At 55.0% G+C, this 17,563-nt stretch overlaps 3 protein-coding genes across 3 annotated transcripts; 2 read left to right on the top strand and 1 right to left on the bottom strand.

Moving 5' to 3' along the window:
- Positions 1 to 4,629: 4,629 nt before the first annotated feature.
- CH63R_05664 (Serine threonine protein kinase) lies at positions 4,630 to 8,282 on the top strand (the record flags this gene model as incomplete). The annotated part of the gene is made up of 3 exons (XM_018300639.1): positions 4,630 to 5,586; positions 5,644 to 6,237; positions 6,291 to 8,282. 3 exons carry the CDS (start codon positions 4,630 to 4,632, stop codon positions 8,280 to 8,282), a joined length of 3,543 nt encoding a protein of 1,180 aa, XP_018158489.1.
- A 4,247-nt stretch (positions 8,283 to 12,529) lies between these two features.
- On the top strand, positions 12,530 to 15,579 carry CH63R_05663 (Calcium/proton exchanger; the record flags this gene model as incomplete). Its single annotated transcript, XM_018300638.1, has 6 exons — positions 12,530 to 13,278; positions 13,690 to 13,705; positions 13,761 to 13,868; positions 13,931 to 14,002; positions 14,064 to 14,141; positions 14,194 to 15,579. The coding sequence occupies 6 exons, from the start codon at positions 12,530 to 12,532 to the stop codon at positions 15,577 to 15,579; spliced, it is 2,409 nt and encodes an 802-aa protein (XP_018158488.1).
- Positions 15,580 to 16,321: 742 nt separating this feature from the next.
- On the bottom strand, positions 16,322 to 17,443 carry CH63R_05662 (uncharacterized protein; the record flags this gene model as incomplete). Its single annotated transcript, XM_018300637.1, has 1 exon — positions 16,322 to 17,443. One exon carries the CDS (start codon positions 17,441 to 17,443, stop codon positions 16,322 to 16,324), a length of 1,122 nt encoding a protein of 373 aa, XP_018158487.1.
- Positions 17,444 to 17,563: the final 120 nt, after the last annotated feature.

The raw sequence follows: 17,563 nt of genomic DNA, 5'->3' as shown, positions 1-17,563 counted from the left end.
CAAACATAGACCGCCAGCCAGTCAGGCAGGCTCTGGACGGTAATTGAAGAAGTGCATCCTGCCACGTCAATGCAAGGGATCTCGCTGTAGTCTTGGGCGCGTCAATAAGCAAGAGGATGATGCTAGTACAAGGTATGCCACAACAAATAGGACGAACTTCGCATAAATTGCGCCTTGGGTGTGGAGTACAGAAGAGATGCACCCCTCCTCAGCGCGTACAGGTACTGTACTGGGTGCGACGAGTCTCCATCGACAAATCGACCGGTGACAGTCGGGACAAGCTGGCTTCGGACGAAATCCATATTGTTTGCGGCCAAACAGACATTTGGTTGCGATGCCTCTGGCACTCTAGCGCTTGCAGCAGGGTGGTGGTACTTTCCGATGATGACAAGTGAAAATGACTGGGCCCCTGGACCATGTTTACATCCTGGACCCTGTTGCCTGGATGAGTGCCAACTAACTGCCCGGCGGACGAGCAGGGATGATGGGTGTTTTGTTTGACAGTGGCTGCTGGAAGAAAAAGATGCATCGCGATGCAACTCTGTCGCCTCTAGGCTTGCTGCATGGGCATTGTGCAGGGCAGATATCCTCGTGAGGAGGTTAATCCTCGTCATTCGTCGCAGGTGCAGGTAATAAGTCGTAGGGAGTTGCATTCTGTATGCACCTTGGAGCTACACAGGAACCAGGCACAAACCTCATCATGGCATCTCAACCCGATGGGTTCCTGCGCGGTGAGTTTGCAACACGATGAGATGCTGCTGACTTGCGGGTCATGGAGATTCCGCATCCGGACTGCTCCAATCGAGGTGCTACTCCTCTCATGATCGCCACCAAGCAGCCTCACAACGCCCAGAGGGCCAGAGGGGGGAAGGGAGAGGGATGGAGACGGAGACGAGAGGGCCGACGGGCGAGCAGCGTGCGAATTCTTTGCATGATCCGCGGTGATCCTTGTCGAAGGGTCATCCCATCTCGAGGGCTGAGGCACATGGGATTGGGCATGTTGCATGAACCAGGATTGCGGGAACCGTGAGTCTTCTCGAACGGGGAAAATTGCGGCTTCGAGGCTAGATGCCGGTCCACTTGGTCGAGCTGGCTTGGTGTAATCAGACTACAGCATGTCGTGGATTCTGCTGAGTGGGTGCCTTGAGAAATCCACGCCTACACTCGAGAAGCCGAGCTCCAGCCCTGGTGAGGGTTTGTGTTCGAACGCCGGTTTTGAGGTTTGAGAGCGCATCCCGACCTGATGGGGAACTAGAGAAGCTAGAGCGGTTGGCAGAAATTGGACCGTGGAGACAAACCGTCGGACGAGTGAGAAGTGAGATGACGAGAAGCAAATTGAGAAAAAAAAAAAAGCAAAGAATATAACTTTGCCGCGAGAGAGTTCAAGGTACAGATACCTAAGTGGGAGGTGAGTGGGGTGAAGTAAAAGAGAGAGAGAGAGGGAGAAAGATTGAGTAAAAGGTATGTACCTGTAGATAGATAGCAGACTACCTAGGTAAGGTCTAGGCCAAGGTAGGCAGCCAAGGTAGGAGCGGTCGCGCATTGGACTTTCCGTATCAGGATTTCACCTTCCTTCTCTTCCGCCACCAGCCGCCTCGCCCCTTCCTTCCATTTCCTTCTTCTTTTAGAGTCCGGACATCTCCTCGTCGCTCTCCCCAGCACTGTCCTTAAGCAAGCCGTAACGGCTGTCGGAGTTATCTGCGTAGGACTTGTAGTTGGTCAAGATTGGATTCCAGGTGCTCCCTTTGATATTCCACAAGCAACATTGTATCACACGTCCTCGAAGCCAAGGCACACCCACCCATCATTGGTGTCCTCCCGTCGAATATCAGAAACTGCGCCAGCGCCAGCCACATCCACGTTTCTTTCGGCTGTTGTGCAACGTCGTGCGTCTTACACAACTCGTCCCCCCCCCCCCCCCCCCAGGCTTACACAAGCTTCTGAGACTTGGACTCAGACAGGCCGGGTCGTCAGAAATTAGACTCGACAAATTCCTACCTTAGGTGGGAGACAATCACCGTCCGACTTGCCCGTCACAGTCATAGGTCGTCGCACCAATTGGCTTAGCATTTCCGTCGAGAACCTCTCCTCGCGCGCCGACACTCACGACAGTAACGAAAGGGAAGGCAAGTCCATTCCGGGCGTCGCTGGGTCAGAGAGATTGTTGGAAAGGGGTAATCAGTTATCAATCCCCTCTGACCAGCACTACGAACCACGAGGTCACAGAACCAAGAAATCGACCCAGCCGGAACAGACAAACCTCTCCCTTCTCCTCCCACCCAAAGGAAGAAAAGAAACAATAACAACAACAAGCTGTCCACCCACACGCGCGTGCACTCTCTCGGGGCTGGTGGCATTGGTGGTGGTGCTTGGACAGACGCCAGAAAAGACGATTCGATGAGACGGCATCTCCCCATTCCTGACTGTGCAGTCTGAGCGGCGACAGTCAAATCTCTCAGTTGACGCGGGACCACTAAGCTGATACCACAGCTGCCCCTGTTCTCCCTCTCGCTCGGCTCAATCCAGAAGTTCGTTCAGCTCGACTCTGGCAGCCCTCAGCATCAAATATGCTCATAAGGCGAACCCTTGAGCTACCTACTTTACATATCCAATTCCCGGCTCCACTTGCGTCGAAGGTGGGTGGATTGTCATAGATACCTGGTGGCAGCAGCAACGCTCCAGCAATCGAAGCAATCAGTGCCCGACGCAGTCGCAATTGCACATCGCAGGCGTGGTCAAAGTAGTGGCAGCATTAGCGGGATATTAGCGAGTATCTGGTACCTGCATCCGCTCTCAGGTTGCATGTACCGCAGCTGCTCCCTTTTTCCCGCTTTTCCCCCTGAGGCCCACGCACATCTCCGCCATCACTTTCTTTGGGCGGTACTTGCATTGCGCTTCATCCCTGCAAGTATACGATACCCCCGGGGACCTACCTTGGATCTGACCACGACCACCTACGGGCCCGACACACACACCACACACAGACTCTCTCACACTCTCTCTCCCCATCTGGGCAGTCCCTTCGTTCCTCGCCCGCCCGCCCGCAGGCTCTCGCTCCAATCTCCAATCTCACACCCAATCTCTCACTCTCTCTTCGTTCGCCCTGGGGCTCTCCCGCGCTCCGAGCTCTCTGTCTGCCGGGCTGCTCTTCTCGTCTCGATCCGCGTTGCGCTGTTCCAAATATCGGGCGCACTGCAACCGGCTCGTCCCAAGTCTCATCTCGTCAATTTTACTCCAACGAGAACAACGAGAGTCTGACCGTTCCACTCGTTCTTCCTCTCATTCCCTCCCCTCTCACTCGCCCAAAAGCCAAGACAAGGACCATTCCCAATCCCGCCTGTCTTTCACTCTTTCTGGTCTGGCCGCCTTCCTCCGCACCACTTCTCTACCGCCTCTCGCTTCAAGTTGGGCCCTCGCCTCCCTCTTATCCCACCAGTCAGTCCCTGACCTCATAGGACGAAGTTCAAGTACCTTCGTCGTCAGTCGTCAGTGTCTCTGTGTGTGTGCGTGTGTATTGTGCTGTTTTCCCGACCGACGATCCAACTTCGCTCCGATAGTCTGCCGCTAGTCTCAACTCCACGAAGGCAGAGAAGCGCGCCATCGATAACTTCGCTCATCGACCAGGAAAAAAATAACGAAGATAATCAAAAAGCTCTACCGACACATAGACTGTGGTCCGCGCGCCCATTCCTGCTGTCGTCCTGTGTCGTGAGAGCTCTCGGCATTTCAAGTCGGGCCAGACATCATCAATTGGGCTGACAAAGGGGCCATTTTCGACATATCGGTCTGTCTCCCACCGCCAGATTCCCACCAGCCTCCTCCCTTTGACCGGGGTCACCTCACCGACACAGCTTGCTGTCTCTGGCTCTCTGTTTTTCTCTTTTTCTTTCTATTCTTCTTACCTTCTACCTGCAGCCCTGTTTGGTTTTGGGCGGTGTTGAGGTAGACAGAAACACGAGGGCACAGGCTCAAAAGCCCCTTCAAACCAGTTGCACAGCCGTTCACCACAGGAGTGCGTGCGCTGCGCGATCACCCCCTTGTCGCGTCTATTCTCAGTGTCGTTGCAGCATTGACTCGACTCCTCCCCCTCTCCCAAAGACGATCTTCGCCAATACACTTCGTTTGGGTCCAGCTTCAATAAACAACAAATCGCAACAGCCCCTTCGGCCAGGGAAAGGAAGAGAGAAGGAGAAAAAAACAAACCCAGCGACCCCCTTCTGCCTGCACCATGAGATAGACTGGCCCGGTTCATTGGTACAGCAGACAGTCAACAACACGACCTACCTACCCTAAGGACCATAATACCTCCAATCGGGCTCGTCCGTCCCATCCCAATTCTGGACGAATTAATTCCTGCAGCTCAATAATTCCTGCGTCCTGAAACCTGGGGCCCAGCGAGCAACTCTACCTGACAGAAAAGGGAAATCTATCGCTTACGGATTCTTCCTACGCTTCTCAATCCTCCGCCAGCAATCCAGCCAGCCTCCCTTGGCCCTCACAAAAACATACGCACCAACATCGCGGACCGACTTGCTAGCGACCTTCGCGAAACAAAACACGCCAAACTAGACCGCCTCTCGGTCGGAACTCTATTTTCTGCGCACTCGCGTTTTCCCTTGTCGCAAGATTATGTCCTCGGCCGCTCTGCAGCCTGCCCGTCAAACACCAGCTTTGGCATCACCGCCTTTACTCGCAGCGTCACCGAGCAGCCGCCAGTACACGTCGACAAACTCCTCTCCAACCCGCGAGGCGTACGATGCCAACTTGCAAAACGACATTACCTCTCCTGCACCGTTACAACACCCCACGAGCCGACCAAGCGGAGCCGGCGCGTCTGTGAAGAGTCCTGATCCAGATTCGTCCATGACGTCCCGAGCTGCCCCGGCCAATCCCGTCGCCATCGCGCCTTCATCCCCAGACTACCAGTCTTCATCCTCCGAACAACGCAAAAACATGCCTCCAATTGCCCCCCCTCGGACGTCTTCGACGAACTACTCGGGTGGAACGACCACCACGGCCACCACAAAAAGACGTGATCACGCTGCCGAAAAGGCGGCTTCTTCACCGCGACGCGGTCAAGCAGATGGCACAAATGGCAATGCCGACTACACCTACTCCGACGACGGCTCCACGTCACGCAGCAGGAGGTCACATCAGCAAATGGCCCCCGATTCGCCCCGTCGATCTACTGGTAACCGACCCGGAAGCCAGCCAACAGTGATTCCCGTCCGATCACACGCACCGCCCCAGACAACCGTGTCTCCCAAACAGCCCTCGCGCGAAGCGAGCGAGGTTTTGAACAGAATGGTTGTCTCTCAGCCCGAGGTAGACGTCGCTCGCGAGAAGGAGCGACTTGCAGAGGCGCAACCCACTCGCGTTGGGTCCTCTCACGATGACGCCGCACCGCCCCCCGTCGTTGGCATGTCTGAGCACGACGATGGCAGACGAGGAGGCAGAAGCCGACACGACCATTCCGGGAAGCGCGAGAAGGTGGTTCGATTCGGCGACTACATCCTAGGCAACACGATCGGCGAGGGCGAGTTTGGAAAAGTGAAGCTTGGCTGGAAAAACGATGGCGGCGTGCAGGTGAGTCGGGTATCCCGCCTCGCCCTTCGGAAACCCCTACTAACAAATCATGCATAGGTTGCCATCAAGCTGATCAAGCGGGACAGTGTAGGCAACAATCCCTCTAGGCTGGCCAAGATTTACCGCGAGATTGCCATTCTCAGAGGCATTTCTCACCCTAACATTGTTCGCCTGCATGAGATGGTCGAGACCGAAAGGCATATCGGAATTATTCTCGAGTATGCTTCTGGAGGCGAATTGTTCGACTACATCCTGAACCACCGGTATCTCAAGGACAATGCAGCCCGAAGGCTCTTTGCCCAGCTTGTCTCTGGCGTGGGCTATCTGCACAAAAAAGGCATTGTCCACAGGGACCTGAAGTTGGAAAACCTGCTTCTGGACCGGAATCGCAACATCATCATCACCGACTTTGGCTTTGCTAACACGTTTGACGCCGAGGAAGAACTTTCCGAAGAGGAGGAGCTGAATCTTGGCGACCGCGAGTTCGTTAAGAAGTTGGGCCTGGATAGAGTCAAGACCAACGGTACAAGAAAAGGCGATCTGATGCAGACCAGCTGTGGCAGTCCTTGCTATGCTGCCCCGGAACTTGTCGTCAGCGATTCTCTGTACACTGGCCGCAAGGTCGATGTATGGAGTTGCGGTGTAATCTTGGTGAGTGCCTCCTTTGAAGCACCGTCCGCCATCCATAAAGCTAATCTGAACAGTACGCCATGCTGGCCGGCTACCTCCCCTTTGATGATGACCCCGCGAACCCTGAGGGCGACAACATCAATCTTCTGTACAAGTACATCGTCAACACACCCCTTACCTTTCCCGAATACGTTACGCCCCACGCGCGTGATCTTCTCCGGAGAATACTAGTCCCCAACCCCAGAAAACGAGCGGATCTCTTCGAGGTGGCGCGGCATAGCTGGCTGAGCGAGTACGCTCATGTCGTGGAGTTCATTACTAGTAGCACCACGACGCCGAATGAGATCCAGAACACGACTGTGCCGTCAGAGGACGACTTTGCGGAAGCACCCGGCATTGGACGTAGCGCATCAGTTCGCGAGGCGTCCAAGACCAAAGCCAACACCCCCACATCGGTTGGGGGGCTTGCGAGCAAGCATGCCAAGATCGATGCCGACGCTGAGGCGGCCGCTATTGCAAAGCAGCACAAGGACAACAAGCGTCGCACCGTACAGGTCGAGTACGTGGCGCCCACGACACAAACTCAAAGGGGAGAGCCAGCATCGACAGGTGGCAAGTCTCGACCGCGCTCGAACAGCCAAGGCCCGGTGGAGGTCGTGGAAGGTCAGCCGTTTCAAGAGAAGCCGCTCCCCAGAGACCCTCCTGTCTCGAGAGACTCATACAGAGCCAGCCGGCAGGCCGGCCCACCACCAAGTGCCCATCGCAACACTGCGGCGGCACCTTCAAGGCCGGCGCGTGACACTCGTGCGACATCTGACAACGCGTTCGTCTCCTCGACCTCGAGCGCACCGGCGACCGGAAGACCTCAGACGGGAGGCTCAATGGCATCAGGGTCGATGGGACTGGGAGCTGGAAGCCGTGCATCATACAGTCAACCCATACCCCCAGCCGTCGCGGGTACAAATGCCCATGGAAGAATCCAACAGCCCAGCTCCCAGGAGCCTCAGGCCATGGGACGTCCCAGCGTCAGCGTGCCCGCCAAGTTTGCCAAGGTTGCTGGGTTTCCTCCAGAGCAGGAACTCGCCCAGACTCAAAGCCAGAGCCAGACGCCACCTCAGTCAAGCGACGGCAGGGGCCATGGACACAAGCGTTCCAGCACCATTAGCTCTCTGCTGGGTCGCAACGGGTCCATATTTGGGGGTAAGAACCGCAGCAAACGACCCGAGTCTCAGATCATGGACAAGAGCCGAAAGTATCCTCCGGTTAGCATGCCCAACAACATGCCGGTTGAAGGCCAGTCTCGTCCTTCGATAGACTCTAGGGCCTCGAGACAATCTTTCTCCAGGGCCTTCGGAAAGAAGCGAAGCGGCAGCATTGCCGGCTCCCAGACTTCCCACGAGAAGCAGAACAGACGGTTTTCGTTGATCCCGCAATCCTTCTCGCTGAAGGCTATTGGCATCGGCAGAGATTACGATCGCCCGCCTTCGGAGCCTCAGTCTCAGCCCGATCTGCCCATTCAAGAGCCTCCCGAGGTCGATGAGCACGGCCGATACGTGGATCAGCGAGGACAGTCTCGTGGTTACGATGGCGGTTACGACCAGGGATATCAACAGCCGCCCGGTTCCAACTCGGCACCACAGCTACAGGGCCAGGATTGGCAAAACCAGCAACAGGGCTATCAGCAGCAGCAGCACATGGGCCCAATCGGCCAACCAAGCGCTGTGCCGGGCTACATGCAACAAGGTGCTGTTCTCAACACTGGTTCGGAGGAGTCGTTCGAGAACGCACAGCCACAGCAGCATCATCATCAGCAGCAGCAGCAGCAGCAGCGGAGGCAGTCAAGCGCACCGTATCAAGGCGGTGGATCTTCCGAGCCCGGAGGCTACGATGGACAACAGCAATTCAACTCTCCCCGTGCAAATGGTCGCTCTGGCCTGTTACAGAAGAACACTAAGAAGTTCACGGACGCAGAGTACACTGGCCACCAAGGCAGCAGCGGAGCCGCCAAGAGAGTCATGGACTTCTTCCGCAGGCGTGGCAAGGCGAGAGGCGGCGACGAGAGATAGGATACTCTCAATGATTTTAACTGCTCGCCACCCGTCATATCAAGATCACGACCGTTGTGCGGACCCCGGTCGTCTCAGATGAGCCTTTCTCCGGCTCGCCGAGTTGAGCGCTGAGATCAATCAGGATTCAAGGCGTTGCTTCTTCCTCCGTCTTTTCCGCCGTTTGAAGCTATAATGTGTGAATATCAAGCCAAGAGGAGGCCAGAACCGGTGGTTGCTTAGCATCACAATCAGATGTTTCATGGTTGTCTTGATGACCTGCTGCATTGTTAGCGAGCCGGCATAGAATCGTGGTAGGAGTTTCTTTCGTAGGTTGTCGCTTCGCGTAATAGGGAAGATATGGAAGCTTGTTGGTTTTATCGCTTCGGGCGACGACGGTTCATGGGATGGGAATTTCTTTTTCTCTCTTCAGCACTGACGGATTGGTGGTTTTTCTTGCCTCGTACAGAGAGGCCTTTTTTGTGGTTGGTTCAACTTGTCATTTCCCCTCTAATTTGATGGCATCACAGCAGTAACTCAGGTTACTTGCTGGCGGCGGCAAAGGCGTCTGGAACTACAGAAGAAGACGAAGCGAGGAGGTGTAGGAAAGAGAGAGAGAATGAGAGCAGAATAAGAACAAACGTTGACTTTTGAAGTGTATTGTGTATTAAAACATGTCTGGCTGGGGCAGCCATGTAGTGACTTGTATCGAATTACAATGAGCCATTTCCAAACGGCAAAGCACCGACGGCAGAGCCAGTGATGAGAGTGGAATCATTCATGCTGGATTCCCCTTCTCCTCGGGCACAATAGGAACGACGAGTACGCGCGCGGAGCCAACAACCGCCATCCGAGGCCTCATCAGACCAACCGCGCTGATGACAGGATGGAACGCCGGACATCTTGTCAATGTCACCGAAGGCACCGGTCACTCGAAGTCGGGATGTTTTTGTTTTACTTGTGTGGTTCTTGGTGGTGGTGGTGGTGGTGGTGGTGGTACAGGTATATGTCATTGAGTGGCCTGCGCCATCTCATCGCATTTGCGTTGTGGCTGAGCGTGGCGCGGCGTCCAGTCACACTGGAGTGTGGGGCAAAAGGCTACTGGACAGGCCGTAGTGATGGTCGATGCTGGGACTCGACGTAACTCCCGGCAAGTGCCTCCCGGCTTGGAAGCTGTCGTTGTTTCCATTGGTGTTTCTTTTGCATCCACACTAGTGTACCTAGTCTGCTTGGTTGACTGTGTGTAGATTGATAACCTCGGGGCACGTACTATGTTCATTATCTGATGATTGCGATTTGAAGCTTTATCGTTTCCTGCCCGTCGTTGTCTCGAGGGGATTATGGCTTTGGGTGACGCGTCTTTCGGCGCCCATTCGTTGTGGGCAGGTTGGTAAGCATTGTGAGGTATCTTCCGAGAAAATCTCCAACGCCCCCGGTATACGTAGCTCTCCTTTTCCTCCTTTCCCATTTTCTTCTTCTTACTTGAATATTTAGAGTTGCGGAGGTTGTTGCAATTAGGTTGTAGGATCTAAGGGGAAACGAATCCGAAGGGAGGGCGGGCATGAGATTGAGTTGGATGAAAAAGAAGATTGCCGTGTTCGGGGAAAGCCTCCAAAAGCCAAAAAGCAAGGCGGGAAACGGCGTGGTCCCCGTGCACATGTGCCCCGAGCGTAATCGTGCACTACCTACAAACGGGAGTGGTCATGACTCTCCGCGGTAAGGAAAGAATTTCATTTCCGCGTACAATGGCCGGCCGGGAACACGATCATTCTTTTCAGCGGTATCGGATCCGAGGGGGAGTTAGTCCCCGGCTTGCAAGCAGCACCCAATCTCGACTTTGCCATTGTGTATCGAGACGTCCCCAGTGAGTGTCGGCTTTTAAACGACTTCTCGCAGGTTTCTCTCGAGGAAGGGAACAGCGGGAGTGAGGGAGAAGGGAGGGGGGGCAAGGAAGCAAGACATAAAACGTGCAAAGCGCATTGTCTGGAGAGAGTAGGAAGGTTCCCGGAATCCGGTCTTGTTTCGAGATTTCTGGTCTCGCGGCGTCGTATCCGTCATCTGGATTCGATGTCCTTGGCGGACCTTGGCGCACGTTGTGAGAGATGGGGTGGTCGGGGCGGGGCACGAGGGCATCATGTCCGTCGCTCGTCGTTGATTCATTCTGCTTCCTGAGAGGCCCGAAGGGTTGATAGAGAGGGAGAGAGAGATTGTGTGTGTGTGACACTGCGCCCATTGAGGCTTGAGCGGGCAAGGCAGTCATGGATGCGTGCATATGTGTGCGTATGAGGAGTTGGCTACGCTTGGATTCTCTAGTCCGGATGAAGCATCCTATTCCGACCGGCCGACCTCTCTCGGGAAGAAGGAGGACTAGTCTCGAACAGTTCTGGTTTCCAGTATTTGGGACGGTGGGCGTCAATGTGCCGTAGGTCAAAGAATTATGCACATTTGGGAGCTGCCGTCGACTACATTAACACAACTAGCTAATGCAAGACTGCTCTGCTCATCCATCGTTTTCTTTTTCGCCTGCGTCGTCCCGGCGGGACCTAGGGGGCGAGGTTTGGACGAGGCGGGCGGGCCCGTACGTGAACGATTAGTAGTGTACATACGTACATGCCTACGCAAATACTGCCTGCCTGCCTGCCTGCCTGTGGATGGCTGCGAGTCTCCGAGGCTCAGCTCAGCTGCGCCGTCCGGGCGGAGCGGAGGGAGAGTTGGGGAAGAGAGGAGAGGGAAAGCAGGGGAGGGATGGATGGATCGAGAGTCGGGGACAGAAGTAAACCCGATCCCACTTTCCGTCATATCGGCCCCCGGTCCCTTGTGATGTAAGTTAATGCTTAATAGGTAGTGTCGTGTCTGCATTGGGGTATCCACCGTGACTCTTCTGGGCCAGGGTTTCGGTGTCATGTCGAGGCGGATGAGGATCCCTTTATTCAGTCCAGACCCGAGAGAGGGAAGAGAGAAGAGACAGGCAAAAGGCGAGGGCCGGTGGAATGGACATAGAGACGCCTCTTTGCCCCTGCAGCGGATTGATGGGCTGTGATATCATGTGTGCTGGATTGCGAATGATAAATGATGGAATGCGGTGATGATGAGCATGTGTGCATGCACTCACTGCTGGATGATTGATGGATCCAGGATGATACCCGAAAGTACTTGGAGAGGAAGGTAGGTAGGAAAGGTCCAGCACACCCGAGGTACGTACTGTTTGGCATGGCGAAAGCTTGGTTGGGCTTGGTTGCAACCTCCCCGCTCCTCCTTCCCCCCATGAGCCTAGAGCTCTGCTGCCAACCTGCAACGAACAGTTGTACGGATGTGTAATGCTCCATACTTCTTCCTATGACACCATTACGGCGCCCGCACTGCAGACAGGTTGCAGATCATCGGAGGGTTCCGCCTCTTTTAGGAAACACAGAAAACATCTCGGATCTACCTGCTTGGCTACTACCGAGAGGCGAGGCCGATGCATGGAGAAACGGTGGGCGCAGCCATTGACTATGGACGAAGGAGGCACATGACCAGCAGCCTCTTGCAACTGCAAGGTACCCTCTAGTCTGTATCCATAAGGTTCTACTTGTACACAGCGAGTGTATGGAACTGAGCTCGCTGGAAATCGGGCGGCGGTTTGCCCACTAGGACGTTTCGACGTTAGCGATTGGTTCCCGGGCATGCCAGACGCCGCGACAGGGAGTCCCTGCCTTTTGTACGTAGTAGGTTGCCTACCAGCCTACCTACAGTAAGTACCTAAGGTACGAGTGAGTACGATGTAGGTTTGGTAGGTAGGTAGATAGGTACCCACCATATAGTACGTACCGTCGGCCGGGAAGACGTTGAGGCGCGAACGGGGAGGTCGACCGCTGCGCTACACGCTGCAAGAGCAGGATAAGGTGTGCGGCAGACATACTCGCCCAGTCCACTTCCTGGTCCGTGGCCTGGGATGTTCGTTGCCTTTGCCTCATGCCCACTCGTGTGCCACTCCTTCCCTCTCTCTTGGTCTCTCCCTCCTTCTGTCTGTTCTGCCATAAAGCGACCCTCATCTGCCTTGCCGTCCGACCACACGCTTTTCCAATCTTCTTTCTCGTTTCTCTCGCACACTGTTCTTCTTACTCTCTCCTCTTTTCCCTCCAAGTTTGTCTTCATTGAGGACACACACACCTCCAACCAACAAAAACAGCCCTACACACACATACTCCCAAGCACATAGCTCCATAGAGGAGGTCCCCAGCCAGCAACCCTCTCGCCGAGACACGAGTGTCCGGTCATCTATTTCGATGAAGAAAGCCTCTCCTGATCCTCCCGACATAGACAGCAGACAATCTAGTGCACCTAGGACCTCGCATGGCGCCCGCCCTAGCTCTTCCAAACGATCCGACGCAGGTAGACCGGCAGACATAGTCACCAATCTCCCTCGTAGCTTCTCTAGCAAGTCATCTACCCTCGCATTACAGCGAGATAAGAACAAAAACAACTACAACAATATCGTCATCAACCCAACTACCTACACCACGGCGTCCACCGACAGCAGAAATCATGGCGCCGCAGCCAACGGCATCTCTCCTCGTCATACCGGCGATGGTTCACCCTTTGGCTACCCGGACGACTTCACCAACAAAGCTAGTCCCCTCTCCCTCGAGAATGTTGCCACATCGAAGGAGGCTTCGCCGTCGGGGCCTGTCGTAGACGACGCGGGAGCCGTCTCGTCATCGCACGAGAACGGCAAAGGCAACAACAACCCTGATCAGAAACCTCAGATGCATGTCTTCACCCGCTTCTATCTCACTTGCAGGATGATTTTGTTCCACAGCTGGGTCAACGTGCTGCTCATCTTTGTGCCCATTGGCATCGTCGTGCAGGCCCTCCAACTCAACCCGGGGATTGTCTTCGCCATGAACGCCATCGCCATCATCCCGCTCGCCGGCCTGCTCAGTCACGCCACCGAGTCTGTCGCCAGTAAGCTGGGCGACACCATTGGCGCTTTGTTGAATGTAACCTTCGGCAATGCCGTAGAGTTGATTATCTTGTGAGTTCTCCCTTCTCCAAGAGCGGCGTTCGAAAAGTTTCAATGAGGGGGCACAGGATGCAGATGGTTTTCGAGGTGGCTTGGCTTAGTAACTGTCATGGCTGTGTTGCACCCTGCATCTTGGCTCCGAACCACCCGCCCTCTAAATTCCTTGGCACAGTCTTGGCTAATGCTTATTTCTCCAATCCAGCATGTATGTTTCCACTGCCCTTCTGCGGGTGACCAAGACGAGAAAGACACGAGAAGTCGATTCAAGCAAAGAACAAGACACTATCACATCAATCGAGTCCCAGTCTATGCAAAACTCTCCCTTCCATCGTCACTCTGGCGTCATTGCCTAAGTTACCGTTCCAAATGTATCAGTTGATTGCAGTGTGACTGACATGGGACATGGTTTTGGACGTCTTACAGCATCGCCCTCGTCAAGGTAAGCCAACCCCAAGTCTCGGGCGAGAAGGCATCCCTGGCTAATTCGAGAACAGAATGAAATTCGTATCGTTCAGGCCTCTCTCCTCGGCTCTATTTTGGCCAACCTTTTGCTCATTTTGGGCATGTCCTTCTTCCTCGGTGGCCTACGCTATCGCGAGCAGGTTCGTTTAAACAACTTTAACGTCCGATTCCCTGGGACATTTTGCTGACCAACTGAAATTAGATTTACAATAGCACCGTCACGCAGATGAGTGCTTGTTTGCTCAGCTTGAGCGTCATCAGTCTGGTTCTACCTGTATGGCCTTCCACCCCGTCGTCGCCGATTGGGATCATCCTAGAAACTGACAGTGTTGTAGACTGCCTTCCATGCTTCTTTTCAGAACAGCTTCAAGGCTGAAGATCAGACTCTGAAAATCAGTCGTGGTACCAGTGTAGTGAGTGGACCTCGATAACTCTTGCCGAAGCCGGTATGCTGACCGTGAACAGATCCTCCTCCTAGTGTACATCTTGTACCTCCTTTTTCAACTCAGATCTCACGCCTACATGTATGAGTCAACTCCACAGCACATTGTGGATGCCGAGTCCGCTCCCGGTCCGGCCATTGGCTTCTTTGACTCTTCAAGCTCGGAAGACATATCAGACTCAGACGCGGACTCAGACAGTTCAGACAGCTCTGGCGGAACCGTCCGCAAGACAATGAGAAAGGTGATGCGCGCCGGTCGAAGGCGCAAGTCTAGTGCGGCCTCCCTGAACACCGACGGACTCCCCAAGATTCGTACCTCCTCAATTGGCACCTCCCACGGCTCCGAGGGGTCCGTTAGCCGCCCTGCCGTTCCGCGTTTCAACTCGAACGGCAGTGATGATGCCTTGGAAGAGGAGAAGTCTCGCAAGCACCGCAAACACCGCAGGCGCTATCACAAGTACCACAAGAAGTCGAAGAAGAGGACCGGTGCCGGCCTCGTTGACACCGAAGACCACGAGCCTATCATTGGCGGACAAGTCGAAACCCCTCTTCAGAGCGGTGAACCTCGCCGTCACGACTTTGCCGATCAAGATGTTGCACCGACGGGTGGGGCCACCGATGCCGTTCAATCCAACTCCCGTGCCAGACCCGTCTCGGGCCTCCGTGGCTTATCCATCAAGAGCTTCGCCCCTGCTGTCTTCACCGCTTCCCCTGATTCCCCGTCCATGGCGGCTGCTCCTTCTTCGGGTCCGGTTCCCCGCGTCCGCTTCGGCATCCGCCGCACCAACTCCCTTCCCGACCGACTGAACCAGTACGGCGGCAACGTCCGCGCTCCTGGCGCCATGTTCCCCGCCCAGATCCCCGTGGCCACGGTCAACAGCGGACTCGGTGTTGCCGAAAAGGCCGTCGAAAATGACCACCTCTCTCGCACCGCCGCCATCCTCCTACTTCTCTTCTCCACCGGCCTCGTCGCCGTCTGCGCCGAGTTCCTGGTCGGTTCTATCAACGAGGTTGTCGCAACCAGCCCTCTTGGCGAGATCTTCATCGGCCTCATCATCCTCCCCATCGTCGGCAACGCCGCAGAGCACGTCACGGCCGTTACCGTCGCCATGAAGAACAAGATGGATCTCGCCATTGGCGTCGCCGTCGGCAGCTCCATCCAGATTGCTCTCTTCATCACCCCTATTGTCGTCATAATCGGCTGGGCTCTGGACCGCGACATGTCGCTTTACTTCACCCTATTCGAGACCGTATGTCTGTTTGTCTCGACCTTCATCGTCAACTTCCTGGTTCTCGATGGCAGGAGCAACTACCTTGAGGGCGCGTTGCTGTGCGCGACGTACATCATCATCGCCTTGGTGGCCTTCTTTTACCCCAACTCGAACGAGGCCAGCTCCATGGGTGTTTGATCCTCTAGAACGTCATCGGGCGCCTCTCGTCTCCTTGAGTGGGTTAGTTGTATGCATGTTTTAGGAAGAAGTGGTTGTTGGTGAGGTGCAACCTACGAAGCTTCATGACTCTTACTATTTACGCCTTTACTTCTACTTGCCTAGTTCGACAGTCATAGTTGTCGAAGGGCCCTTTTGATTAGGGGGTGATTCAAGATTGAGGGTTTATCATTCACATTTTTTTTTGGCACAATCTTGTCAAGCTTTTCAGCGGCAGTAACGATGTTGGCATTTTCTTGGCTGTCTTACAGTGACGAATGTTGAGACCATTAGAGGCCGAATTGCACACTTTCCCTTCTCGATGAGAACAACACCCATCTCGCTCTGTCAGAGGCTATCAGGGTCGCCTCAACAATCGAGAGGGTTGTTCCACAATAATACCACCTATTTCTGTCAAATCCATGCTTTGCTCCTGCCGTCGCTCACTTGGAAGGCTTGCCCAATCAACCAGATGGCGTGAAAGGCCCTCTAATGCTGTCCTCTTCTATCCCTGCGCTGAACATTAAGCAGGCCAAGTCAGTAATCTTTTGGATCTGTCATGAAATCGTAACAGTGCCAACCATACCTTCACGGATAGGATCATGTACTTGATCATGTTGAGAGCACGTTGCATGTCGATGGTTGAGGTTCTCGCCTGAAGCATGATGCAAAACTGTGTTAATTCGTCTGAGTTAGTCAAAAGCTGGCGGACGGTGAAGCCGTTCTATGGGCACGCGCGGGCGACCGCTTCGCATTCAAGCCACGAGGTGAAGAAGATCCTGCAATGAAGAACGATCCAGTCCTGGACTCGCTGGATGGGGGCGTCAACGCTCGGGGTGTACTCAGCGAGGGCTACTTCCCACCCTCTGGCGCCCCCCCCAAAGGCTTCCAAATCAACCGCGCCTAGGCGATGGACGAGGGCCTCCACCATGGGAAGATACACCGCTGCTGTTATTGTTTCCGGCGGTTGTAGGTCCCCCGGGCGGCGTCCGACGACCTGATCGAGAGCGGGTATAAGATCGGGCATACTGTTCCAGAGGCCGGCCCAGACGTTAAGATCGTGGGGTTTCGATGACTGTGATGAGGCGCTGGGTGCAGGAGCTACCTGAGAAACCTCGTTTTGGAGATTGACAGGCTGCGGATTGGCGTTCCCAGGGCCGGAAAGCAAGGGACCAGTATTCTGGAAACCGGTGTAGTCGAGATAGCTGTGCTCAGGGCCAGGTGGCCGGAAAACAGCGTTCCCACGACCGGCGGTCAGGGTACCGGTGTTCTGGACCTCGGTGTGCTCGAGGGAGCTGTGCTCAGGACCAGGTGGCTGGGGGCCAGTACTCCTAAGGCCAGCTGTCAGGGGATTCGAATTGGGGAGCCTGGTATAGCTGGGGCCGGCGTGTTCAAGATTCCGAAGAAGGGTAGTCAGGGGACTGGCTCTCTGAACACCAGTGTACTCGGGAACAGCAATCTGGGAGCCAACATTCCTAGGACTAGTGGGCGGGGGACTAGGTTCCAGCATAGCCGTGTAGCTGAGGCCAGTATGCGTCCAACTAGCGGGCTGTTGAGTGGTGTTCTCGGCATTGGCGTACTCGACATAGCTGTATTCAGGCCCGGAAGGCTGGGAGCCAGCGTTGCTAGAACTGGTGGGCCGAGGACTGGAACCCAGGAGACCTGTGTAACCAGGACTGGTGTACCCAGGACCGGCGGACTGGGAACCGGCATAATTAGGGCCGTTGAAATCAGGACCCAGATACCTAGGGACAGTGTACTCAAGACCGGTAAGCTCGGCATCCAGTAGATGTCGAATATCGGGCTCATGATCGTTCGGAGGGGGATTGGGTTGAGGAAAGTCCATACTGTCCGGACAAGGGGCGGAAGGCCTGGGGCTGCTGAGGGTTGGCGGTGGGATGAAGCAGTCACCCGAAAAACGGTGGCTCTTGTACCTGTGAAACTCTTGTCGTCGCTGTTGGAATCT

Source organism: Colletotrichum higginsianum, chromosome 4 (genome assembly GCF_001672515.1).
Source record: "Colletotrichum higginsianum IMI 349063 chromosome 4, whole genome shotgun sequence".
In the NCBI taxonomy this organism is placed as follows: Eukaryota; Fungi; Ascomycota; class Sordariomycetes; order Glomerellales; family Glomerellaceae; genus Colletotrichum; species Colletotrichum higginsianum.
The sequence above is the reverse complement of the archived record's forward strand: the minus strand, read 5'-3'. Positions and strand labels throughout refer to the sequence as shown.